Genomic DNA, 27359 nt, shown 5'->3' with positions numbered 1-27359 from the left:
TACAGCAAGTAGACAGAAACCCGGAGCGCAAGCTCTCCCTTGGTGTGAACAAAACCCACTTTAAAAAAGAAATAAGAATTTCCACTGACAATTTTATTATTACAGCATTTTGAATGAAGCAAAGAATTTAACAAAATATATAAAATATATATATTTTTAAAATCACAAACAGACAATAGATTTACAGAATTGCTTTTCTGATCATCTAGAAAAGACAAAAATGTTCATTTAATAAACTGCACTTGGGCGAGACCAGCCGCTGGGCGACAAGTGTCAAGCGGCCATGACACTGCCTGAGCAAGCTCTTAAGAGTGGAAGAGACGAGGGAGCCACGGGGGAGGGGCATGGAGGGGCAGCTTGACCCACAGCAGAGCAGAGCCAGCAGCCTGGCCAGGACGGCTGGGCAGGGCAGGGGGTAGGTACCAGGAAGCAGGGGCATGTCAGCTACTCTGGCCGCGAGAGGAATCGCCATGGCGGGAGAATCCTGAACGGGCCTCCAGCAAGCTCCTGCGAGTGTGCACACACGTGTGTGTGTTCACTTAAATCAACTCATCCTTAACTCACTACACTAGCAGATGGGTTTGGGAGGGAGTCATCTTTGTGTCTACAATCATATCAGGGAGACCCGGGCGCGGGGGGGGGGGGGTGTTGGCTAACCTATCCAAGCAGTTTCCCAAATTAAGCAGGGTTCAGCCCCGGCGAGGAGGGGAGGCGGGGGGAGGGCTGCGGCCAGGAGCGCGGGAAGGCAGGGGAGGAGGCGCAGGCCCCACCCCAAGGAGCTCAGACTCTAACACGGGGGAAGACGTGTGCTCGACGGCCGCGCCACGCGGCTCACCACGGGCGCGGCCACAGTGACGGAGATGTTCCTGAGTGTGCGAGATCAGGGTCGGGTTACAGGAATCCCCGGGATTCGAGAGGGGCCGGAAGCGCCAGGTAGGATGTTGACGGCAGAGATGGGAGCCGCGTGGGCGTTCCCAGCTGCACAGAGGAAGCGAAGGCCCCACGAGGGACCGTGCGGCGCAGCCGGAGGCAGCCCTCGCCCGAGCTTCTGGAACCTACAGGGAAGCTGTGGGAGATGAAGCTGGAAAGGGATCTGGAGGCCAGGCCACGTGGGTCCCGAAGCAAGGAGTTCACACTTAGGTTGGATAAGTAATAGGGAGTCCTTCACGAGCTCGTTGATACTCTCACTCACTCAACAAAAACGGACTGCGTGCAGACCCTCTGCCCGGGCTCCCCGGTGCGGGCGCGCGGGTGAGCAGGGCGCCCCTCCCCAGGCCGCACTGCCTCCGGGGCGTCCGCGGCAGGAGTGCGCCGGGCTCAGCGCGCCCAGCCCCGGGGGAGGGCGCGCCCCGAGCGAGGCACGGCGGTGGGCGGGGGTCACTCCGCGGGCGAGGGCCGCCGGCGGGGTCAGTCACCGGGAGATCCCCGTAGCCAGGCCCCGCCACGTCCTCCGGCAGCCGGCACCGGGGACGGAGGATCCCTTCAGCGACTGGGACGGAGGGCCAGAAACGGGCTCGGAGAGGACGGGGAGGCCCGTCACGGGTCAGCGCGCTCGGGGGACTGGCGCCCGTCGCTCCTCTGGTCTTCGTAGTCGCTCCTCTGGTCTTCGTAGTCGTCCTCCGCCTCCTGCCCCCTGGAGAGCTCGGCCATCTGCTCTGACGGCTCCCGGTAGGCCTCGCGATTCCTGCGGGCGGGGGGCACAAAGTGGAAGGTTTGCCCCCCTTCAGCCTCAGGGAGCTGGGCCCAGCTTCTCAGGGGAAGAGCAGCCATCGGCCCCGCCACCCCCACCGGGAAAGCTGCAGAGGGACGCCAGGCTGAAGGGGGCGCTCAGAGAGGACAGCCGGCTGGTGCAGGCCAGTTCCCCTCCGGAGCTGAGGGCCCTGGGGACAGGCTGGCCGCACCAGCAGGAGGGACGGCGGCCCGAGGCTCTCCCCTCACTCAGCGCCCGCACCCCCGGAGGCCCCCTGAGAGCAGAGACGGAGACCCACGGCCCGGAGTCCGTCCCGGGCCTGCAGTGCGGCTGTACCAGCCGAGCGGACCCCTGCTCTGTCCTCAGCTCTGACGCGGGGCCGTCCCCCGCGGGCGCCCTGAGCGGAGGAGGCCGTGCGGAGCTGGGGCGCGTCTCCCCGTCTGCTCACACCCGCCGGCACGTCCCCACACTCACGGCCTGTTGTCCTCGGCGTCCTGGGCCTCGCCCTTGGCCCGGCAGCAGCAGCAGTAGGCGAGGATGCCGATGAGGATGAGGGCCGCCGCCACGCCCCCCGCGATGCCCGCGTACAGGGCCACGTTCATGGAGGCTGCAAGGGACACAGCAGCTGCACCTCCCCGAGCCCCAGCCGCAGCCCCTGACACGAGCCCAGGCTCCGGGGTGAGCGTGGCTGGGGAGGAGGAAGCAGCAGCCAGGATGGTGCGGTGGCGGTGGGGGCCCTCCCAGCCTCCGGGCTGCCACAGGCTTTCTCCCGGCCCAGGTGGCAGCTTCTGGTAGCATTCCATGAAAGGCAGGGCCTTGTAGGGATGTGACCAGATAGGGCTGGGGATACTCTTCAGGATGGAGGCATAGATGAGGAAAGGCGGGCCAATGGCTTTGCATCCCAACACTCCATGAGCTACCCAGGCTCCGAAAAAGTCCTCAGCTGTCAGCCACGCCAGCTCCTACTCGAGCTTATCCCTGAGCTGGTCGGAGTGTCCACCTCAAAAGGATGGGATCCAGACTCCGTGGCAGCTGGCTCTGAGCACTTCCCTCAAGCCCAGTGAGTGGTCCCAGGGGCAGGCCGGCCTGAGGCAGTCTGCAGAAGCCGGTCCTAGGCGCTACTTCCAAAGAACCAGGGGAGTTGGACTGGCCTCCAGACGAGGGGAGCCTGGGACAGGTGGTCTGGCTGAGGTCACCCCAGCCACCCTGTCAGTGGGGGACCCTAAGGAGGCTGCTCAATTCACCACCAAGGTGGTCTCTCTCAACTGACCCCAGCCAGTCATCTTCTGGCCTTTGTCCTTTCCTCCCCCCTCCTCTCCCCCCTCTCTCCCTCCCTCCCTCCCTCCACCTCCAAGCTGCTCTTACGAGGTCTGACTGCCAGGGTGATGTTGCAGGACTGCGACCCCATCTCATTGCTGGAGGTACAGATGTAGTAACCCGACATGTCTGTGGAGATGTTCTTCAGAGACAAGGTCTGTCCTGTGATTGGGAAGGAAAACAGTCAGATGAGGAGACGGGGCACGTCTCAACGGTCGAGTGAAAACTGCTAGGGATTCGGAGGCCTGAATTCCTGGGTAGGCGCCAGCATGGCCCCTGGACTTCTCCCAGCCCCATCTGTAATATGGACAAAGTATCCAACCCCAGGCTGTAGGAAGATTAAACCGGGCAGGATGCACAATTCTGAAGTGCTTAGAATTCAGTTAGCCTCCCTGAATTTGAAGCCTGGTTCTGCCACTTATTAATTTTGTGACTTTGGGCAAGTAACTTAGCTTCATTGAGCCTCAGTTTCTTTATTTATAAATGGAAATAATAATGGTGCCTGCCTCACAGGATAGCTGTGAGCATAAAATGAGGTGCTAATCAGTATAAGCCCACAACAGAGTTCCTGATATGTAGTATGCGCTCAGGCAACGTGATATATATTATGTATTACATGACAATGCTTTCTAACTAGGACATAGTAGTATAACCGCTTTTATGATCTTCAGAAACTGAAGCCCTTAGCTTGGACTCATGAGGAAGATTTCTTAAGGACAGCTTAAGAAATCAAGAACTCTGATGTCTGGATTTTTGTGCCATGAGTGGTGCCTATGTGACTGTGTATGTGTGTGTGGGTGTGTGCGTGGTGGGTGGGGTGGGGAGGAGGCAGGCTGTCAGTCTAGACTTCTCCTCTTCCATCTTCCACCACTGAAGTTGTTACCTTCTTTGAGCCATAGCTCCCTCATCTGGAAAAGGAGTGAAGACGCCTGATCCTGAATTCAGGGATGGTCCGAATGTCCTCGTGAGAAGCCTTCCTGCTAAATCTATGATCCTGTGAATTTTTGCACCTTGAAAAGTGGAGCTTTATGCTTTGACATATTTATACGTCCTGTCCTCACAGATGCTTTGTCATAACTGCTATTTTGAGAGAAGAGTTAGAGACCTTTGTCCTCTAATGTGCTGCAGAGCCAGCCTCATATGGTCCCTGCTGCCACCAGGTGGTTACACTCCATCAGAGAAGGCCTTCTAAATTGTTACTAGGATCCAGTCACTGCCCTGTGTGGACATTTCAGAAATGGCCCATAATCTTCAACAACAAGGCCAGGCTTCTTACCATGGCCCCAGGGTTACAGATCTGGCCTGGCAGTCACTCCAGCTTCCTCTGGTGCTGATTCCTCTGTGTCCAGCCCTCCTGCTCCCACCTCCACTCTCTTGCAAGACTGTGTCTCAGTGTGGATACTCCTCGTCTGGATGTGCTACTCAGTACACTTCCTCAAACATGATGTCCTCTGATTCTTCCAACAGTCTTGTATGGTAGATGGGACAAATATTTCAATCTCCAACGTCAGAGAGGTAACTGGAGGCTTAGAGAAGTCAAGTGACTTGCCCAAGGTCACAAAATTAAGACATGACAAAGCATAACAAAAATCCTCTTTTAGGTCCAAGACTCCCTGGAGTGGTTGGCAACTTTCTTTTTTAAAAAATTGTATAATAAAAGCAATGTATACTCATTATAAAGATTTATACATGACATAAAACTATTATTTCAATCAAATCCAATCCAGACAATCTTTATGTGTTGATCACATTGGCTCTAACCAGGATGAAGAGGGTCCCTGCCCTCTTGGCGTCCCCAGCTACCAGGGAAGACAGAAGCAGTGGCCGTTACAAGGGTGACTCGAGTTCACAGTGGAAGTGCCCTGTGAGTGTAGAGCAAGGGCATTCAGTCTCACCCGAAGGGTCAGGGAAGGCCTCTATAAAGAACAGAGAATAAAATAGAAATCACCCATAATCTCACCAGCTAGAAATAACAGCTGGTGATTTGGGGTTATTTTCTTCCAATCTGTTCACATGTGCTTTCCTCAGATTCTTCTCCTGAAACCAGGGCACTGGGCTCGGGGTGCTCATCCTCTATGAAATGCTGCCCCTTCTAGCCTAGAATTCCATACCGCAGTGTCTTTTCTGGAATACTGCTTACATGTGGTATTAATATATGGTACTGAGAAAGGGGTCCATGAACAGAACAAGGTTAGAAATCACTGAGTTAGGGTAAAATAAGCTTTTTAAGGATAGAACTCCGAGAGCTTCTAATATGCTAATGAGCACGGGGCGTCTCTAACAGTGGTTATGGCATTAATGGTCTCATTTTCCAAACTAATTGGATTTTTTTATTTTTAAGAGGCATCTTGAAGGAACACACTTTGGGAAATGCTCTGTGACCCTGGACATACTCAGGGGTGTGTGGCCCTTATCAGATTACCCCACTGTAGAGTGTGCAACTCAGTGTGTGCCCGGTGTACAGCGCACCCTGCAGGCAGATCAAGGGCTGCCTCCTCCAGGACCTTCTCGGTGATGGGAGCCCGGCTGTGGGCGCCGGGCCTTGCTTAAGGCAGAGGAACATGGGGCTTCCTAGTCCAGAATTAGCACTATCCTCCCCCAGTTCCTCGAAGCAAACAGAGGACATCAGAAGCTGCTCTGAGATTAACCAGTGCCTATCCAGCGCCACAAGACCTGCTTTGATTCTGAGTTGGGACTCCAAGCCACTTTTCTTGGAAAGGACCTTATGGTTCTTGAAATCCACCTAGAACTAATGTTTCTGCTGCAGTGGCAACACCTTGTGGTCAAGAAGGGAAATGCACAGGACAGTCAGCTCCCATTCTCCCTCTGCTCCTGCAGGGAGATCTCCCTCCCGAGAAGCTCTGGTCCCCTAGAGGCACTGAGTCAAGCTGACAAGTTTTAACTTTCCTGCTGCCACTCCCTTCCCCAACAATAAGCTCGAGCTGCTACCTCTGGCCTTTGAGATCCTCCCTGGCTGCTGGGAGCAGGGCCCATGCTCACCAGTCAGAAGCTCCTCCCCTAAAGTGTTCCAGGCCCTCCCTTCTTCCTTGATACCCAAGTTCCTACTCCCTCAGTGCACGAAGCTCTGCTGACTGGGACAAGGCTTAAAAGGATGTTTAGAGCTGTCACAGGTGGGATCTCCTCTTATCCTCCTCACAGACCTCGGGGAAGGTGGTATAATGATCATCCCAGTTTTTCAGATGAAGATACTAAGGGTCAGAGAGGCTGTGAGTGACTTACAGCTGCTAAGTGGAGAAGTGAGGACTCAGACCTGGTGTGCTGACTCCAGATTCCCTGTTCTTTTCACTGATGGCTTGCTTCCACCGATTGCTAAGTCAAAGGAAGCAATCTCTAATGTGGGAAATTCTGTCTTCAGATGTAAGAGGGCAGAGGAATCCCGCTCTCCAAATTGTCCACTGTGGACTGAAATGTTTTAAAGGTGAGAAATGGATTTGGACTGACCCCCAGGGGAAGAAGATGTGATAGACTCTCCAGGGCGCCATGAGGCAGGATGGGGACCAAAGGCTTTGAGAACCACTTGCCCTACCACGCCGTTCGGTGCAAGCTTGTGTGGTTATCACACTAACCACACTCCCTCCTGTCACTCCCAGATCCCGAGTCAGACTTGGAGCAAATGTGAGGCAGGGTAAAGCTTTTCCAGCACAAGTGAGCGAATCTCCTTTAACTTCCTTTCACGTCCTCAGGTTTCTCCTCACTGGAAAACTAAGTTTGGGCCTCCGACAACCCGAGGAGTCTTGCCTGGCGGAGGCGGGCGGGCTGTAAGTGGGCGCCCATTCGCAGTGCTCCTCCGAAGGCCCGTGGCCCACAGGGCAAAGGCCAGCCTCCCACCCGAGGCACAGGCTCTTCACGGTCTCAGCACCGCTGTTCTTCCAGCCGCATCGCCCGTCCTTCTGCGCACGGGCTCCCCAGCTACTCACCATTCCTGCACTGCTCTCCAGCCCCCCCGCTTATCCTTAAGGATCCAGCTCACGCAACAGCCAATAATAGCCAACGCTAACTGAGTGCTCACTGTCTACCAGGCACAGGTCTCAGTCCTTGACATGTACTTTTAGTTGATCTTCACAACAATCCTATGAAGTAAATACTAGTTTTATGCCCATTGTACAGAGAGGCACAGAGAGGCTAAGTAACTTGCCAAGGTCACAGCTAACAAATGGCAGAGCCAGGATTCAAGCCCATGCTGTGCTCTTAGGCAGCATACTGTACTGCCAGCTCACATGCCCCCTGCTTTGACCCCCTTATGAAACCTGCTTTGACCCCCTTATGCATCCTCTGGTTACAAGACCACTGGGTATAAACTACTGTAGCGTTCACCACCTTGTAACCTTCAGCTTTGGGCCCCCTGCACACACTTTACAGGAAGGAAGGTCAGACCAGTGTCCATGGCAGACCTTGGTGACCATTGCTGGAGTCATTGGGTTCTTCACAGGCCAGAGAGGGGAGGCCCCAGAGCCAGAGGAAGGCTGCCAGATGGTTTGCACAGAAATTCCAGATATGCTCAATAAAATTTGCCAGCCAGAAATATATCAACAAAACTGGAAGCTTGTTGAATTCAACATGACATCTATTTTACATTAGATCGAGTGGGTTCTATTAATCCCCCCCCCTTTTTTTTTACTTTTAAGAAGTTCTTGTTTTACCATCAAATGAGTGAAGGGCAGAGTGACAGAGTTCACCCTGGTTTGAGCGAAACCCCGATCTGTGCATCCATCGGGCTGGGCTCCCCAGGACCTGGCTGCTTTTCCCTTGCCCTCCTGTCCAGTCTTCTCAGAATGGCGGTCTGCACCGCCCACTCCACTCTTCACCTCCTGCGTCCTCCTCACCCACACTGACTGAAAGAGCTCCCACGAGTTAAACCAACAGTCACCTTCAGGCCTTGTCTTTCTTGAGCTCCAGGAGCACTGGGCGCAGCTGGCTGAGCAGCTGGTGGGCACTGGGGCCCAGGAATTCCACCGAGGTGTTCGCACTCCAGTTGGCTCCAAGGCAATGACAGCAGCATGTTTATGTAGCCTTTTTTTTCAGTTTGTTTCCTGACCAGAAGGTCAAATACCAAGTTGCCCAGGACAAAACTGGTCTCCTGGCCACCATAGCTGAAAGTGCCATCCTCTTCCCTGAGAATGTGGGACCCTTCCTGCAAACCTGGTCCATGGAGTTGGTGTGGCCGTAAAGGGGGGCGTGTTTGCGGAGGTGGGGTTCAGTGGAGTCTGAGATGGACCCACCTGGATAGGGAACAGGAACAGGAAATTCCCACTCTTGGGCGGAGCCATAGCCTTCGACTTGGGGCCTCAAATGTGCACTCCAGGACATACTCATAATCAAAGTTAAAATCCCCCCAGTGCTTTGCACAGAGTGGTTATCCACACACACTCGTTCAAGAGAACTGAGTCATTGGGAGTAAAGAAAACAAGTTTTCCACTGCGGGCTTCCACTAAGTGCTCTAATGAATAACGTCTACTTCCCGCAACCACCTATGAGGTGGGTATTATTATGAGACAGTGGTGCTTAGAGAGATGATCCAAGATATCCCAGTGCCACTGCAGGGCGGGGGATGGGGAGCCTTCAGGGGACCTAATGATCAGCCCAAGGTCTCCCCTGGCTGCCCTTGATGTGGGGCCCATCTTCCCGCTGACCCTTACCTGCTGGGGCTGGCTGCTCCTGGTTCAGGACGCTGTAGCGCTTCCAGCTGTACTGAGGGGCCGGGGAGCCCTCCTTTGATTGGCAGGTCAGCTGGATGTCGTTCCCAATCACGGTCTCTCCCTCAATGCCGCAGTCTGGTATGGAGGGGGGCACTGTGTAGGGGAGGGACCAAAGAGAAGGCATGAATCAGGTGGGGCTTGGGGACAGCCACTTCCCACAAAACACACACACATACGGCCTTGTTTGTTCACAGGCAGAGAAATCCATAGCCTAGTGGTGAGAAGTAATGTTATAAGATCAATATATCCTCAACGGCCTGTCACCATCACAGAGAGGCAGCATTTAGAGTTATCACCACCATAAAGATGGAGATCCTGAGGCCCAGAGAGGGGACTTGATAGGGGGCCCGGCTGAGCTGAGAGCAGAACCCAGGTCTTCTGACTCCAGATCCAGTGCTCGCTCCACCAGCCCATGGAGTTCCCTCTGACACTGACTCGTCTGTGCCATTTTAGGTAAATCCTTCAGCCCCTTAGTGTTCCCACGTATAAAATGAGAGGACAACAGACTTTTTCTGCAAAGGGCCACGTGGTAATATTTTAGCCTTTGCAGGCCATGTTATGGTCTCTTGTCACTGCTGCTCCTTTTTAATAACCTTCAGAAACGTAAAAGCCATTCCTAGCCCGCAGGCCATACAAAGACAGGCTACGGGCTGGTCTGGTCATAGTTCGCCTACCCCTGCGTTAAAGCCCTTCAACTCTAACGTCTCTGGAATGTTCCCCTTGGGTTACGCATTACCCTCTTCCCGAGCTGTGCTGATAAAATGCAACTGCCCGGGTGCCTGAGTGAGAGGAGAGACCCCAGGCTGCAGCAGAGTTGCATGCTGGGTGGAGAATGAGGAGTGAAGGGGTGGGAGGGGACAGAGGGGCAGAGATAAGGAAAGGGAAGCCCACAGAAAGGAGTTACCAACAGGTCCCCTCAGCTCACAGTCCTAACCTGATCTCCCAGAATTCCTGAAGACCGTAAGCCGATGCCTGTCACTCAGCCCTGTTAACACACCACTGTGTGGAGTGGTCCATTCTACACACTTTATTGGGTGCCTGCTGTATGCCTGACACTGCTGGGCACTGGGATGACATGGTAAGTGAGTCCCTGTGTTCAAGGAGTCCAGTGGGGGCAAAAGACAAGTAATTGTACCATGACCAGGCAGGAGGCGAGGCTGCTGGGACAGAGAAGGCATGACAAGGGACACCGACCCAATCACAGCGTGGGCTGTGACCTGAAGGAAGAGCGAGAGTAAACAAAGCCAATAGTGGAGGTGGCGGTGATGGTCAGAGAAAGAGAGGTGAGGGCACTCTAGGCAGAGGGAAGAGCGTGTGCAAAGGCTCTGAGGCAAGGAACATAAAGTATGCCTCAGACTTCAGGCAGTGTCCTCGGGGGTGGGAAGGGGAGGACACACAGTGCAGAGGGCTATTACTGGAATCCCTCAGTGGCAGGCCTGTCCCCTCTGCTTCTTTCTTGACCTGCCCCCTGGGTGGTTTGCTTGCCCCAATAAGTAGTGCTGCCCACTTTACAGCCCAGATCACACAGGTGAGTGGTCACTGAGCATGGACAGTATATTCCAATCTCTGCTTGGCACCACCCAGAGCTGCTGGGGGAGTGGGGGAGCTACCCAGGCACACCTCTCCCCTCTAGCCGGCAGCCTGCAGTATTTCTGCTCCCCAACAGGCAGGCTGTTGGTGCGTGTGCCCCACATCCCCTCCTGTTTTAGTGCGAGCAGCCAGGTGTGGGGTGAGCAAGGGGCAAATTAGAGGCCTTCTCCCAACTGCCGCCCCCAGTTGGACAGTCCCTAGACCTAAGAGGCTCAAGGTTCAAGGACAGGCCTCAGGTGTCCTGGCCCAGGCTCTGCGACTGAAGCAGCCTGGGGAGGGATAGGGGACCTGGGGGACAAGCGCGGGCGAACTCTGCCTCTGCTTCCGACCAGAACCGCTCCAGGTCGGTGTTGCTGAGCCAAGCTTTGTCTCCTGAACTCTCCAGGGACACAGGAACATCCCTCTCCCCCCGCAAAACCGGTGACCCTGTTCCCGGTGCGCCCTCACCAGGACGCTCAGCATTTATTCCACAATGGGAGCGCTGGCCTACAATACAAACCCACCCGAGAGGTCTCGCGTCAACGCCCAGTCACCCTAAGCGTGTAGGACGGGTAGTGGAGCCCCTCCGTGACCAGGCTTCTTGGGACACAAGCCAAAAAGAGGAGGGTCGGGACTGAGGCAAATGAGCACCTGGAGAAGCATAAAAAGGAGGCTGACCATAACCGAAGACTAGCTGTGCTTAGCCATTTGCTGAAGGAAAATGATTAAAAGCAAATCCTCAATTCAGTCCGGAGGCGGCAGTGGAGATCACGGCAAACAAGGGACCAGCCACCCCTAGCAGACCAGCCTTGCGGAGGAATGTGTCAGGTTCCTCACCTCGCTCGTCCAGACGCTCCCTGAGGCTCCCCCTCAACCCCACCACCCAAACCGGCGAGGACCTTGACAGACAGCTCGAGTCCAAATGGCCCTCCACCCACCACGGGGGTTGCCGACCTGCGGGACAGGGGCAGATCTCGGGTTCTCGGTTGGCTGGCCCAACTTCCCAGACAGAAAGCAGACGCTACGTGAATATTTATTGGGGGCGGTCTGATGGGGAGGGAGCAGGGGACTAAGGGCTCCAAAGCCCGCGACTCCCGCCGCAGACGTCAGGGGGCGCCAGAGGCCGGGAGACGGCCGATCCCGCCTGCAGCGCTGGTCCGGGGTCCCAGGGCCAGGTGCTTCCTCGGGGTGACCAAGAGGGCGCATGCTCCGCCTCTGTCCGCGAGCTCCCTGCTCGCCTCAGTTTGCTGTGAGGTCACCCAACCCGAGTGGGCGGCCCTGTGTAATTAAAGCCCTCTGCCTAAAGATAGCCTAGCACCAAAGCCGCTTGGAAAGAAAACTTTCTTTTTAAGATTTTTACTGGAAATGTTAACATATAGTACAAAATGATCTCTCTCTCTCCCCTTCCCTTCCTCTCTCTAAGCAAAAAATTGGTTCCATAATCTCAGATTAAATGTGCATCCTTTGCCCTTGGAGTTAACTAGTTCCTCTCTTAAAATGCAGCTGGCCCTGAGAAGGGAGGGGGGAATCCGACATTCACATTCACATTCACCGCGGAATCCGCTGCCTTCCCCCCAACCAGCTTGTTGCCAGAAAAAATGGGAGCTACTTCAGGGAAGCCAGAAGGAGATAGAATTAGCCAGAGGAGGACCAGTGGGGAGAAGAGAGGGACTTGGCGGGCGGTGGGGGGATGGCGGGGTGGAGGCAACCAGGGCAATGGTAGGGAGAAGAGCAGCAGAGAAACGAGATAAAAATGCTCATTCTCTTGGCTTGGTAATATCTCTCCAAGGACCTAATGGGAATAAAAATTAAGTGCTACGCACACAAAACAATTTGTTGCAACCTCATTTATAACAGCTTTAATTGGAAACAGCCTGAGAGTCCAGTCCGGGGCCAAGGGACTCTGCCTCCACTGGCTGGAGTGGCATGGAGCGTAAAGAGCAGTAAGTGCTAAGGCAGCAGGAAGTGTTGTGTGATGTGGAATGAAAAGAGAAAAGTGCCAACTTGCTGGATGGCAAACTCAGTCATGTACATAAATACCTGATGGAGATGGGCGCCGGAAGAAAGGTGGAGAAATAGAAAACCTGGTGATATGGGTGAATGTTTTTGTTTAGTTTCTTGTTTTTTTCTTTAATTAGTACTTTTAAAGAGGCAAGTTGTCACCAAACACAGCATTTGTCTATTTGTGTTTGGACTAAGATTACTGTGGCAGGAACGGAGAGCAGAGCAGAAATAGGCTCATTCTACCATCCTTCCGGGCATTAGAGGTCTTGACTAAGGAGCCCTCGGCAGGCAGGCAGGCCCCCTGACTCAATGGAGCCGGGGAGAACACCACAGCACGGCACTCCATCTAGAGGCTGGGGCAACTAAAACACAGCTGTAACAGTGCTAGAAGAGGATCAAGTGCGATGGTGACAGCCTTGTGCATGAGATGACAGGGGTGGAAATGTTCTGTAGCACTAAGACCATCAGAGTTCCCCATGAAAACCTGGCAACAACCGTCCAAGCTCTCATAGGCCAGCGTGGCTGCAGTCTCCCAGACCCTAAGCAAAGGCCTCAGTGTGGAAGAACGGTTATAGAATCTCAGTTATTCAGTGAGTGAGGTGCCCAAGATGTGGGGGTTCTGGGGACAAAGGAGGGCAAATGGGCACATCCAGGGCTGGCACAGCTCTGCCCCTTCAACCTTCTTTCATTGGCATGGGGGCAGGGAAGGCAAAACACGTGTTAACACCATGGTGAGATAAAGCATACCTGGCAAGCTCATGTCTGCTCTAGAGTGAAAGAGAGGGGACACGAAAAGTTTAAGTCAACCCAGAGAGTTTGGGGACCATCCGAACCGGACTGCTTGTTGGCTGGGAATGGCAGGCTCACATGTGGAGCAGTGGAGCGGTAAAAGGCTTTGGATCCGGGTAGCCCTGTTTCCATCGACGCTTGAAGGCTTTCTAGTGGTCATTTAACCTCTCAGTGTTCCCTTCTATTAAACATGAGTGTTAACACCCACTTTCACAGATGGATTGCAAAGACTGAATGAGATTGTATCTGTAAAGCACTTAATGAGATGTCTGGCACATAGTAGGTCCTCAATAAATGGGAGCTATTATGATTAAGAATTTGGTGTTATCTGTAATAACTGTCACACAGGCAAAGGTTATGCAAGTTGATGGTAGTTTTCTCTCTATTTAAGACAGATCTCCTCGGTTTGCGGAGCAGGAGACTGCAGAGAGCGCGAATATTTGGCTACCTGGGATGGGTGCAGCATTGTGAAGGGGATTCCCTGTCTCCTTCTACACAACCAAATAGACACCAACGCTCCTCATGTGTCCACAGGAGGCCTGGAAGTCTATCATTAAAGATTCCTTGTTATTGAAGGTTCTAAAATCTGATATATCATCTTCTTAGATGAGAGGACTTAATATTTTTTAAATGTCATTCCTTTGCAAATTAATATGCAAATCGAATATAATTGCAGTCAGCTTTTTTTTTTTAACTAAGCAAAGTGATTTAAAAATCAACATGGAAGAATAAATGTGTAAAAATTGACAAGATTTTTTGGAAGAGTTTAGTAAGAGAAGATATTACACGGTGCCGGATATTAAAAGCCAACTGATAACACACTGATAACTCTAACTAAAAAAAGATATCAACACTGACTATAAACATACTGTTATCCAAACCATATGATATCAGCTTAGGAATAATCCAAAGGAAAATGAACAAAATAAGGAGTAAAAAACCAGCCATGTGTAGGTAAGAACTTAATATGTGACAAGGTTGGCATTCCAGTGGGAAAATAATTGTTTCTTTGGTACAATAAATGATGCTGCTGTAACTGGCTATCCATTTGGAAGAAAACAAAGTTAGACTCCTAACATCCTACGTACAAAAATAAACTCCAGATGAAATAAAGGTCTAAGAGTAAAAAATAAGACTTACAGATATAAGAACATTAAGTTCATTTTTTATAACCCCCAAGGTGGTGGTGAGAGACAAGAGACCCCAAATTCATGACAGAAAACATCAACAGGATACAGAATGGGGCTTTTCCCGTGTCTCAGAATTTCCACTAAAAACTCTAGGTTGAGGACCCAGGATGGTAAGTGTCTTCGATACTAAGGAGAGGCACGAGAAACATCCCAGCAGCCGTCCCAAGAACAAATCCTCTGGTTATCAGTTACCCTCTGCCAGCCCAGAGAAGAGAAGGCTAGTGAATCAGTAGCGAAGAGATTTCTTTGAAGAGAATTCTCAGGAATAGGGATCCATTTCCCCTCCTTCTCTTGGGGGAAGGGGGGGAGGTATCTGCCCCCATCTCGGGCCAAGCCAAGGAGGCACCGAAAGAGTCCCTCATGGAGATTGGTGCTGTCTCCTACTGGGAGCTGGCGTCTCTCTCTCCCTGAGGCCTGCTGGGTAATGGGAACCTGTAAGTTCTCACAGTGCCGTTCCTGGAGTGTGATGATGGAAGGGCTTTACAGGTGTCCCTGGGTATCTGGGGACCCACCCGAGGGCAGACTCTGGCTGCTGCCCCTTGCCCATTGAAGCTGGCTGGAGCAGGCTGCAATGGCAGGGTGAGGAGAGAGTGCAGCAGCGAGAGGGGTCTGCCCTCCCCTGCTCAGGGTTTAGCAGGGGTAAGGATCAGGGCTGATTCATGTCACACTGAGGGACTCTGTCCCAGGGAGCTATTTGATGGGCCAAGGGGAGCCCAGGTGGACGTTGGAGAGAAGGTGCGAGTGGCCATAAGAAGAGGTGGGGTGGAAAAGGCTGGAGGATGTGAGAGTCCAGCCAGCAGGTGCACATGCTACTTGTGTCAGGTGGGAGTCCCTGGGGGTCTGAAGAACCTCCTAATGCCCCCACAGAAGAAGCAGTCGTGGGATGTCTGCTGTGGGGAGGATGAGTTGACAGCCAGGAGGGGGCTGCACAAGGCCTGGCGGGGGAGCAGCCCTTGCGTTTCCCCTTTAACTCGGCCACCACCTCGGAGGAGCCAGAAACCCATGTAGGAGGAGGCAGGCTAAGGAGAATGTGGAAACAGACCCAAGCCCTCATTCCCTGCCACTGGGCCCCAAGCTTTAGGGGGTCAGCCCAAGCTGGGGAAGGGGGTGCAGCCTATTGGATATTCGATTAAAATTTTTTTAGACTGCATTGAATTTTTTTCACCTGGCAAATTAACAAACCTTACAGAGGTTAAAAAGATTGATAACATTCTGTACTGGTGAGGATGTGGGAAAACAGGCATGGTCATGTAATGCTCATGGCAGTATAAGTTGCATTTGGGAAAGTAATTTGCCAGTATGGATTAACATTTGATGAAGGCATAGTCTTTGACCTAGAAATCCTACTTTTAAGAATCTATCCAATAGAAAACAAAAACAACACAGTGAAAGAATGTGTGTGTGTGTTTATATATATAGTAGTATTGTTCATACAAAAATATGGAAACAGCCTGAATGTCCATCAATATGGAACACTTGAGTAAATCATAGTACATCCGCGTGATGGAATGTATGCTGTTAATAGGTAGATCTGTATGTATTGATCTGGAGAAATGTGCTTAAAACATTGTTAAGAAAAAGGAAGTTCCAGAGTGATCTTTATAATATGATCTCTTTTCTTTTTCTTTTTTTTTGTGTGTGTGTGTGAGGAAGATCAGCCCTGAGCTAACATCCATGCTAATCCTCCTCTTTTTTTTTGCTGAGGAAGATCGGCTCTGAGCTAACATCTATTGCCAGCATGGCCAGAGAAGCGGTGCATCGGTGCACGCCCAGGATCCGAACCCGGGCCACCAGTAGCGGAGCACGCGCACTTAACCGCTAAGCCACTGGCGGGCCAAAATTAACAGAGAATTTTTTTTTTTTAATTTTTTTTAATTTTTGATCTCTTTTCTTTAAAGAAAAGGAAAGAAAGAAAAAGAAAATGTGCGTGCACATGTGCATGTGTGCGTGCACGCGTGTGTAAGGACATGGAGAGAGGTGTGCAGGAATGTACACTGTGCTCCCATTGAGTGCCTTGTCAGCAGTGGAGTGGAAGGAGGAGACAGTCAGTCCTTCCTTATTCAGGGCCGTCTTGTTTGACTCCGTAGGATGCTTCAAAAAGCCAGGCAGCCACCTTATGCAATTAAAAATAAAATCCCACGAAGTAATGTAAAGGGAAAAAAAATAAAGGAAAAATGATCCATCAATTTTCTTTAAAGTGCTGCTCCCTCCCAGGGTGGCCATTTCCTGTACTGGACATAAAGTAGGTGCTCACTAAAGTGCTTCCAGGAACCGTCTGAGTTAGGCGCCTACTTGCTCTGGGCCTCATCTATAAAGTGAGGATACTAAAGCAGATGATTGTCTAGATCCTTCCAAAACTATAAACTCCAATCAGAAGTTATTTGTATGAAAAGAATGTCATCTTGGGACATATTTGAAAGGCAGTAGACCCTGATCAATGGTGTGTCGTTGGGGCCCAGGGGTGGGAGACGGTGACGTGAAGGGCTTCTACTGATTCACTGAATTGATGACAGGGAAAGATGCACTACCTGTCAGAGAGTCATGATGTGGCCCTCAGCATCAAAGTGAGGCACTGTGACAGTCTTTACAATAGGCCCAGGATGTCCCTTTTGCTTCCCTTTAATAAGTTTGACGTGAAAAAGAGAAGAGTTGGTGTGGGGGAAAGAACACTACATAGAGTATGGACAGAATCCCCAAGGCTCACCCCCAGGGACTATCCCAAATTGGCCTTCTCCTCTGCCCTGGGGAACTGTCTGCTCTTCGTGGAGAACTCAGCACAGTCTTCAGCTCCAGAGGGAGGAGCAGCACCCGCTGCCTGAGACAGACTGGGTGAGGGGAGGAGTCTTAGCCCCTTGGCAGGCATTGCTGCCCCAGCTTTATCATGCCACCAGGGCACTTCTCCTCCTTGCACCCCCTCCCTGCCCACCCCCTTCCTACCACCCCAGGAAGGAGATGGAGACACTCACCAAGGACCAAGAGGCGGACACGGGACTTGGAAGTGCCAGCCAGGTCTGACAGCAGAGAGACTGAGCACTCGTACGTGCCATTGTCGTCCATGGTCAGCTGATTAATGGTGATGGAGGCGTCTGACTGCTCAGCGTTGCCCGATACATGGACACGGTTCTCATAAAGCTCACCATAGATGTAGGTTTTGGTCAAAAACTTCCAAATGAGCACCCTTTCCTGGAATGAAGAAGAAATACCACTTGGTCTTCATCTTAAGGCCCTGACACGGTGCTTCCAGCCTGTCCTGACTACCCTCATCCACCATTCGCAGGCCCAGATGTACTGACACACCAGCCCCTCAGAACAAACAGCTCTAATATGTGGTGCCCATTTATGGACTCCTTTTATCACGTATATATATATATATTTTCTTTTTCTCTTTTTTTTCATTTGTGAGGAGATCAGCCCTGTGCTAACAGCTGCCAATCCTCCTCTTTTTTCGCTGAGGAACACTGGCCCTGGGCTAACATCCGTGCCCATCGTCCTCCACTTTATATGGGACGCCGCCACAGCATGGCTTGCCAAGCAGTGCGTTGGTGCACGCCCAGGATCAGAACCAGCGAACCCCGGGCCGCCGCAGCGGAGCGCGCACAGTTAACCACTTGTGCCACCGGGCCGGCCCCTATCATGTATATATTTTTTTAATGAAAACATTGAAAGACTGGGGCAGGTAGGCAGTTCCTGCACAGGAGCACATGTGGATAAATCGGCTTTCTCAGATCCCAACACTCACCTTTGTAGCCTCTGGCACCTCTCTTACCCATTCCATTTCAGTCCATCGTCTATTCTCTCTCAGTCAGTCAACGAATATTTATTGAGAACCTACTGTGTGCCAGGTATTGTGCTAGGCAGCCACCCTTGGTTTCCAAGCCCACTCTATTTTCTTCACTCTTGCCTTTGGAATTTATTTATTCATTGATATACTCATCATTTATCAAACAGAACATGGTACTGGCTAACATCACTACTTTCAAGCCAGCCTCAATTAAAATCCCAATTCTGCCACTTACTAGTTGTATGACCTTGAGCAAAATGCTTGACCTCTCTGTGACTTTGTATCCTCTTCTACAAGATAGATAAAATAGTAATAATGCCTATCTCACAGGATTTTGTGAGGATTAAAGTCGATAATATATGCAAAGCAGTTACAGCCTTGCCCAACATGGTTAAGTTTTCTATGAATGCTAGCCATTATTATTACTGAGCATCCACAAGGTTCTGACATTCAAGGATGAATTACTCACGATTTCTCCCTCAAAGAGTAATGAGGGTGACAAGCAACCCAACATGACAGCATCTTATGATTAGCTATGAGACCCCAGAAGAGAAGTGTTACTTCTACACTAGGAAGTCATGGAGGCTTCCTAGAAGAGTTCCCAGAAGCCAGTGCCTTGAATTCTGAGGGACAAATAAGAATCAGCCAGGCAAAGGGCTGGGGGGATTGTGGTGGTGAGTGTTGGAGTAGGATAAATGTGTTTGGCATTTCAAGCAAAGGGAGAACAACGGGGAAAGAGCCAGAATTGGGAAGCAACATGTCAACCCCAAGTGGTTCAGCATGAATGGAGGTGAGTGTGTGAGTGAGGGATGTGAAAGGTGAGCTTGGGCGGGTAGCAATAAAGATCACAGCTGCTATTTCCCGAGTATGTGCTATGTGCCAGGCACTATTCTAAGCACTTTGTTTGTATTATCTCGCTTAATACTCACAACATCGCCATGGTGTAGTTATTATGAAAACACCATTTCACACATGAAGAACCAAGGCACCAGGAGGTTAAGTACCTTGCTCAAGTTCAGAAGTTAACTAGATGGCAGGGCTGGGATTCCAACTGGGCATCTCGCTTCAGAGCCCGAGCTCTGGAGAGTCTATATTGCCAGATCGCAGACACTGTGTGTATGGGACTAAATAGTTTGCATTTTATCCTGAAAGCACTAGAGAGCCATATATTTTAGGAAGTTATCTCTCAACACAGGGCGAGAAATGAATTAGAAAGAGGAGAACTAGTTAAGAAATCAGTTTGGCAATTCAGGTGAAAAATGATGGGTCTTCGGCTAAGGCTGTGGCAATGCAGATAGAAAGAATGGAGTGAATTTGAGGAGTATGAAGGAGTTAGAAGCAGTGGGACTTGGAGATGGATTCAATGTACAGAGGTCAGGAGGGGCAGACCTCAAGGGTGAGAGAGTGTTGGCCTGGGTGTTTGGGTGAATGGTGATGTCATTTCCAAGAGAGGAATCACCTAGAAAGAATGTTTTACGTGTGGTAAGCCTGAAGTGTCAATGGGACACCCAGGTGGAGGGGTTCAGTAGGAGCTGGACAGCTAAGTGCAACCGAGGATGAAAGTTTGGGAATCAATGACATGCAGATGTTAACTGAGCCATGAGCTAGATGAAGCCACTCCAGGTAAATGAGGAGAGAAATGGCAGGTCCTCAAGTTACTTCATTCGGGAAGGTCAAGGAGTGGTTAGAGAGCTAGGAGGAAAAGCCAAGGCGAGACTGCCAGAAAGCCAAGGGAGGAAGAGTCCAAGATGGGAAAGTGGTTGATAGTGGGAAATGCTACTGACAGAAGACATAAGATGAGGACTGAGTGAGCACAATGAATTTAGCAAAAGAGAAGTTGCTGGTGATCTCAGTGGAGTGTGAGGGGCGGAAGGCAGACTGTGCTGGGTAGAGAAGAGAGTGTGAGACGTAGTGCCAGGTCTGATGCCTGCACGTGCCCTTTGTGCAAATTAGAAAAAGGGGCTGTAGTTTTTGGACAGACACAGCCTGTGCCAGGGCACATGAGTTGGCTAGCGGAGTGCAGGCCCCCTGGGCACCCTTGTGCAGAGCATAATCTGCCCAATCACATGCGACAGCCCTGGGAGGGGCCGATAACTCTCAGGGAGCTTTGCTGAGAAGGGGAGGAGCCACCAGCTGGGAGGTGAGGAGGTGTCTTGGCCTGTGGACCAGTCCAAGGATGCTGGTCTTTCCCAGCTCAGCTCTTTTCTGACCCGCTGGCTCTGCCTGGGACTCCTCTTGCTCCAACCCTCCTCCCAACCCCAGCTATCCTCCCTCTTCCATCCTGAATCTCCTCCGGGCCACTCCCCTCGCTAGGACCTGTCACAATAATCTCTGTGAGGGCACAGATCTAACCCCTTTCTCTGTACCCTTGCTTGCTCCCAAGGGGATTGCCTCAAATCCTTTTGAAAGTGAGGGGTCCATCAGTCAACAGAAGAACTTCCGTGGTGACCTCAGCACTTAGAAAAGGGCCTGGCAGCGACCTGACATCTGGTTTGCTGCAAACATGTGAGAGTGAAAGATGTCCTTCAGTTTCTGCAAGCTAAAGGCAGCAGTTTCCCTCTCTGGGTTTTACCCTGGGATTCTGGGAATGGACAGGATGTGTGCCCGTGGCCCAGCAGGGTCTCTTGGGCAACAAACAACAGGGTGCGTCAGGCCGCAAGTTACTCTCCTTCCCCATCGGTCCTGCTGTGCTAGGACTTGGCTGTCCTGGGCCACCCCATCTTTTCTGTCCAGGAAAAGCTAAATGATTTCACTCTGTCCGGGGAGCTAACACTGACCTCTGCCTGGCACGCTTGCATTTGACAAGTAGACCTTACTTTTAAACTTATGCACAGATGCTCCACTTCTTATAATTAAAGAAATGTGAATTTGATCAATCATGAAATTCTTTTTTCACTTTTCAAATTGGCAAGTATCAAACAGTTTGAGAATACTCTGTGTTGGAGACATAGGTACCCTCACTGTGGTTGGTGAAAGTGAAGACTGGCATGACATCTAATGAGAGCAATTTGACATTATTTATAAAAATTTTAAATTCACATATCCTTTGACCCAGAAGTTCCATTTTTAATAATTTATCATCTATATATACTTTATATATAAATATATACATACACATATACCCGGAGACATGCATATAAAGATATTTATTGCAGCATTATTTGTAGCAGCCAGATATAGGAAACAAACCAAATGTCCCTCATTGGTACATATGGTACATTCATAAAATGGAATACTTGGTGCAAATGTTCAAAAGAGAATGAGATAGATGTAAAGGTACTGACATATGGAAAGAGCTCCATGACATGTATTGTTAAGAGAAAAAAAGCCAAGTGTAGAACAGTGTGTACGCAGTATATGTAAACATACATACTCATATATGTACTGTATACTAAAATGTATTGTATTAAGTATTTATGGAGCACTTAAATATGGTAAGGAATTTTAAGAATAAGATTACATCAAGGTAAATAAATGGAGGGTATTCCCAGGGGAGTTTATCTTATATAAGTTTATCAGAAAAAGGTGAGAAAAAGAGTTTGGCCACACCAGTATCTCTCACCACATATACTCTTCTTAAATGTATTAAAATAAATTATAATAAAATACACTATAAAATAAAATTTGGCCAGAAGGAGAGCTCTATGCTAATCAAAATGAATGACTGACTCAAACAATACAATTTAGGTCATTTGAGATTGGTCAACAGAAAGACATTTTAGGGAAGGTGACTTTTTCAAAATAAATGTGACATAATATGGCCCTGCCTGGGTCCAGCATTCACTACTCCCTGCTCACCCAGCCCAGCCTGGGAACTCATGTTTATCCTATCTGCCATTTACTGAAAGATTTTGTAGTGCTTGTCTTCCAAGAGGTCATGGTCACGTCATACTCATTCCCATGATGCCCCCAACTTTTTAAGGATCCTTACCGTATGAGTCCTTAGAAGCTTGTCCCATTGGATAAACCCATCTCGGTCAGTGGCAGAAGTGAGGTAGGTGCACGGAAGGGTAACACTCTTTCCCCGGGCAGCCCGAAGAACACCCGTTGGGGTTTCCACAGAGATGGCATTGACAGTTACCCAGACTAGAAAGAAAGTGGGAAGTAGGAAGGAGAAGTAAATGACATGGGCATACCCATTCATTGCCCACAGGACCTCTGAGGGACTACCCAGTGACATGCTTCCTCCCCCAACCACAGCTAGTCACACTACAACAGCAGTCTCGGCCCTGGCACACCAGCTGTTCTCCCCCAAGGCTGGGGTGAAGACAAACACGTGTACCCTGGTCCACCCTATCCCCATACCGCAGCATCACAGAGAAGTTAAGTGCATTGTGTGGTAGCTAAAAGCCTGGCTTGAAGCCACAGCTCCAGGTCTTACCAGCTGGGTAACTTTTCTCAGCCTCAGTTTTCTCTAGGAACACTAATACTTCTCAAAGTTGGTGGGAGAATTAAATGAGATAATATGTATAAATACCTTGCTTAGTGCCTGGCACATAGAAAGCTCTTGATAAATATTCCCTGCCATCGTTTTTGTTGTGATGATGATTTATTCATCTATTTAACAAATATTTATGGAGCACTTAAATATGGTAAGGAATTTTAACAATAAGATTAAATCAAAGTAAAGAAATGGAGGGTACTCCCAGGATATACGTTTATTAGAAAAAGGTAAGAAAAAGAGTGTGGCCACACCAGTATCTTTCACCACATATACTCTTCTTACCATGTGTTGTTGACTCTCTCCTCCATCAAGAGGTGGGGTCTGTGTGCCCTCCCCTTGAATGTGGGTGGGCCTGTGACTGCAGTATGAGTGATGCCATGCGGCTTCTGAGGCTAACACATAAGAGGCCATAAGCTTCACCTGGTCCTCGTGCGATGCTCACCCTGGGAGCCCAATCAGCATTCTATGAGGAAGCGAAGCTGCCCACGTGAAAGGCCACGTGTAAGTGTTTGGGACCCAGCGCCAGCTGATGTCCCTTGGGATGGCGAACATCAACTGCCAGCATGCGGGTGAGCAAGCTCGGCTGTCTCGGGGAGCAGAGCAGAGCTATCCCCACAAAGCCTGCCCATACTGAAGATCTGGGAGCAAAATATACATTGGCATTGTGTTAAGCCACTAAGTTTAGGGTGGTTTGTTTTGCAGCAATAGATGGTGGGACAGACAGTGGCGTGGATACCTGTGGTGAGAACTTTCCAGGCAGAGGCACAGCGAGGGCAAGGCTGCAAGGCAGGAGTAAGTGTGGTCCATGTGAGGAACAGCAAGGAAGCTGTGTGGTGGGAGGAGAGTGAGTGAGGAAGAGAGACAAGGCAGAGAAGTAGAGGGGTCTCAGGTCGCATTGGGCCTTGTAGCCCCTATTTAGGACTTTATATTTTACTCTGAAGGAGGTGGGAAGCCTTGGAGGGATTTAAGCAGAGGCAATATATTTCACATACATTTTTAAAAGATCCTTCTGGCTGAAGTGAGGTGAATAGACAGGAGGGGACTGGGGAACAGAGTGGAAGCAGGGAAACCATGCAAGAGGCTATTTCAAGAGTCGAGAAGAGCCCTGCTGGTGGCATGGGCGCGGGTCACGGAAGCAGAGGTGGAGAGAAGTCGTCCAAATCAGAATGTATGCAGGAAGTAGGGCCAACGGGATTTGATTGCAGTTGAGATTTGAAACACTAAAGGATAAGAGGAGTCAAGGATTTAGCAGCTGGAGGGGTGGAATTTCATTTACCGAGGTGACGAAGGCTGAGGGAGGAGCAGGTTTCAGGGGGACGGGTTTGTCTGTGGACATGTGGAGTTCGAGACGCTTATCAGACATCCAAGTGGAGCAGTTGAGGAGGCGGTTGTGTAAGTCTGGGGTTCCATGGAGAGGTCACGTAAGGCCAGAGGAGGGGGAAGCTCACCCAGGAAGTGCGTGAAGACAGGGAAGATATCTGGGACTGAGCCCAGGGGCACTCCATTGCTTAGAGGTGGAGAAAATGAGGAGCAGCAAAGCTGGCCAGGGAGAGAGGAGGAGAACCAAGAGAAAGTGTTCCCCAAAGGCCACACAGGAAAAGTGCTTCAAGAAGGCGGAGGGGTCAACTATTCTAATGCTGCAGATCAGTTGGACCGGGAAGCTGGGGACCGAAAGACGACCACTGGAGGTGGCAACATGGAGGTGACCTTGGCATGAGCAGACTCTGTGGAGCAGTGAGGATGAAGCCTGGGTAAAAGGGGTTTAAAAGCAAATGGGATGATAGGAAGTGGACAGCCTTTGCCAAAAAGGGGAGAGAGAAAAGGGGCTGTAGGAGCTGAAGGAGTCTGTAGGGTCAAGAGAGCTTTGTGCCTTTTTAAAAATATATGTTTGATGATTTAAAAAATATTCTTGACACCATGTTGTTTGATTATGAGAATGAACCGAGAGAGACTGGGGACAGGAGTGACATCCTTGTAGGGCAAATGAGGCTGTGGCCATGGTGCCAGGGGAGGGCAGGCCTTAGAAAGGGCCTGGGGTCGACCACCCACTGTAGCATGATGTTAGATGATGCAGGTGGGTGGGTGGGTTTGGTGGTAGGAGTGTGGGCTAGTTCTTTTTGAGTGTTCCTACGATGAGGTGGCAGCACAGAGAAGGAAAATGTCTTGCTGAAGACCATCTTTCCTCACCCAGCCCTGAAGACTCCGCTGTCCAATCAAAGTTCCAGTTTGCTGAACACGTTGCTTTTAAAGTGCACATAGCTCCCAGGGAACAGTACAAGTGTTCCAGTCGTTCATACTTTAGTGTGCAGTACTTCATCAAGGGAAAATGAGCCGCCCTTCTAGAAGGAGAACTGAGCACTGAGGGCAATGTGAGCTCCTGGGGCTGGTGTGTAAAGTCAGAGAGTACTGGATATTGGGGGAGAGAGGAACAGGAAGCTGTCAAAAGCCAGCCGTCCCCTCCCTTGTATTTGCATATTTTCTGTATGGTGACCCCAGTGCCACGAGCCACTGAGAATCAGTTCAAAGGCTAGCTTCCTTAGTTGCCCTTGCCTGCTCCAGAAGGTGCCTCCCCCGTGGCCCAGGTTTATCAAATGACCCTCAATATTACCAGTGGTCTTTCCACCACTCACATCTGTCAGAAAACACATTCAGTAGAGTTACTAACAAGTTACCCTTCCAAACCATGAGGCTGTTTGCTTGAACGGGGTCCTCTGATGCCATCTCCCCAGCTTCCCGCTGCAGCGCCCTGCCCTATTCAGACGGGCCGTCTGTATATCCTCACCCATAATCCTGGGTCCTCGTGGCAACTGCCACTGATCCTTACTCACCTAGTCTATCCTCACCTGGACCAGGACCTTTCCCTGGAACCTGGCTCAAGCCTTGTCCTTAGGGTGACCACTCTCAGGCCTCTCCATGACCTGCATAATCTGATTCCCTTCTTGTCTAACACTCGGAATTTGCCAATCAAGGCACTGCTACCACTGGCAGAACCCAGCTGGCCTGTGCACCGTTGGTCCTCCCATGCTGTAGGAGGACCAACGCTGTCCTCCTATCTTATCTGATGGTACTAATTCTCACTATCAAATCAAAGAGGACCACCGAGTCATTCCTTTAGACAATGGAATGTCTAATTACCTGCTCACGCAAGATTAAAGAGATGTTAAGCCAAAAGTGAAAAAAAGGAAAATGATCCAACATATTGAGTCAATATTTCTCAATTCCAGTTAGTCCCATGTTGCGTTAATGACGACTTGATGATACAGGCAACATATAGATATTTGTAGGTTTTTTCTCATTTATTCTCATATTCCACTTTAGGGGAGATATTTGTATTATCCCCATTCTACCGTGACAAAATTGAGGTTCAAGGAAGTTAAGCGATTTGCTCTATCTGGATCTGAGAGCTAACAAACAGCGGAGCTGCTGGCGAGTCTGTCTGATGGAGGCAGCCCCATCGAGGGCGTAGGGCTGCTGCCCAACTGGCCGGGCAAAGTGCTCACTTTTGCCTGTAGGGGCTGAGCGGGACGGGTATTCTGACTGCACAAACAAACAAAATCCATTTCCTATCTAGTCCCTATCCACATCAAACCCCTGACCCCCATCACAGAAACTCTCAGATGCTTTCTCCAGCCCATCGACAAGTATTGAATATGTGACTGTGTAGAGGCCCAGCTCCCTGCTCTGTTCTGGGAAATAAGATAGATGCCCATAAAGTCATCTTCCCACACTGGGTGAGTTTATGGACCTAGACTGGACTCATATACACAGTAATCTTATGAACAGAACCCCAAGTACAGTATTTTCTCACAGAAGAGAACTCAATGTGGACTTTATGTAGGAGAAGAGCTAGAGCTGGTAACTACGTAGAAACAACACCCACTGTCTGCAGCACCTCCCAGCTCTCAGGTGCCCCACATCCCTGTCACAGCTGAGCCTCTGCTACGTGGAACAGGCCAGATTGGCTGGATTCAGGTCTCTGAAGATCCCCTTCCAGGAGGGCAATATATGCCAATCAACAGTCCTACCACCTGTTCTTTCCTTCTCCCAACTCCCTTCTAATTCAGAATGTCCCTTTGATACTCTTATCCCCATATCTGTACCACTGCATGTTTAATGCACTCCTTCTCTATGACCGTTTCAGGAAGTCGCATGGCAGAGAGCATAAGTGCCCAGGCTCTGGAGCTAGAATGCCTCCGGTGGATTCCGGTTCTTTATTTACTAAATGTATAAACTTGAGCTCTCTGTGCCGGAGTTCTCACTTGAAAAATGGGAATGACATGAAATGTGTACTTTGTTTAGAATAGATCCTAACCCATAATCAATGTCCAGTAAAGTATCATATATACTTTTTGTCATATTGAATCTCTTCTACTTTCTCATCCCATAGTCTGTTGTTGAGGTGCATCCTTGGTTAGAAGTTAATCACGAGAGATAACCACCCACCATCACCATGGGCGAACTGTCAAAAAGGAATAATAATTGCTAATAATTATAACTAAATAATAAATCAATTTTATAGATCATTATAACTGAGTTACAACCATTTTATGTTGATAGATTTGTGAGGGAAGAGATTGAAATGAATGGATGAGAAACAGCTCATAAAGAAAAGGAGAAAAAAAAATCTGAACAAACTTAGAGCACTATTTAAATGCTATTCGTAAACCTGAGAAGGATCTTTAAAGGTTGATCCTACGCCCCGAGGCACACTTACATTTTCCATAATCCTAGATGAGAATTTATCCTATGTTTAAGAACTTCATGCCAGCAGCCATCGTTGGGAATCCTCCATAGCTAATCTAAATCCTTCCCACTGATTCAGTCAATATCCTCACGTCCTGACATTACTGGCAATGAA

At 50.2% G+C, this 27359-nt stretch overlaps 1 protein-coding gene across 1 annotated transcript; it reads right to left on the bottom strand.

The window, feature by feature from the left end:
• Positions 1–85: 85 nt before the first annotated feature.
• GPA33 (glycoprotein A33) lies at positions 86–26652 on the bottom strand. Its single transcript, XM_087420585.1, has 8 exons — positions 26602–26652; positions 25915–26038; positions 21989–22143; positions 17243–17459; positions 8665–8817; positions 3056–3169; positions 2165–2297; positions 86–1684 (listed from the first exon to the last, which is right to left on the bottom strand). Exons 1-8 carry the CDS (start codon positions 26650–26652, stop codon positions 1537–1539), a joined length of 1095 nt encoding a protein of 364 aa, XP_087276711.1. The 3' UTR covers positions 86–1536.
• Between the last annotated feature and the right edge of the window lie 707 nt (positions 26653–27359).

The sequence above is a fragment of the Ceratotherium simum genome, chromosome 2 (assembly GCF_057802395.1).
Source record: "Ceratotherium simum simum isolate JZ-2026a chromosome 2, ASM5780239v1, whole genome shotgun sequence".
Lineage (NCBI taxonomy): Eukaryota > Metazoa > Chordata > Mammalia > Perissodactyla > Rhinocerotidae > Ceratotherium > Ceratotherium simum.
The sequence above is the reverse complement of the archived record's forward strand: the minus strand, read 5'-3'. Positions and strand labels throughout refer to the sequence as shown.

Coding starts and splice junctions, on each gene's coding strand:
- GPA33 (XM_087420585.1), bottom strand. CDS start 26,652: ATGCGACTTCCTGAAACGGTCATAGAGAAGGAGTGCATTAAACATGCA. Junction 3,170..8,664: donor GGAGCAGCCAGCCCCAGCAG/GTAAGGGTCAGC, acceptor TCCCAATCACAG/GACAGACCTTGTCTCTGAAG. Junction 2,298..3,055: donor CACCCTGGCAGTCAGACCTC/GTAAGAGCAGCT, acceptor TGTCCCTTGCAG/CCTCCATGAACGTGGCCCTG.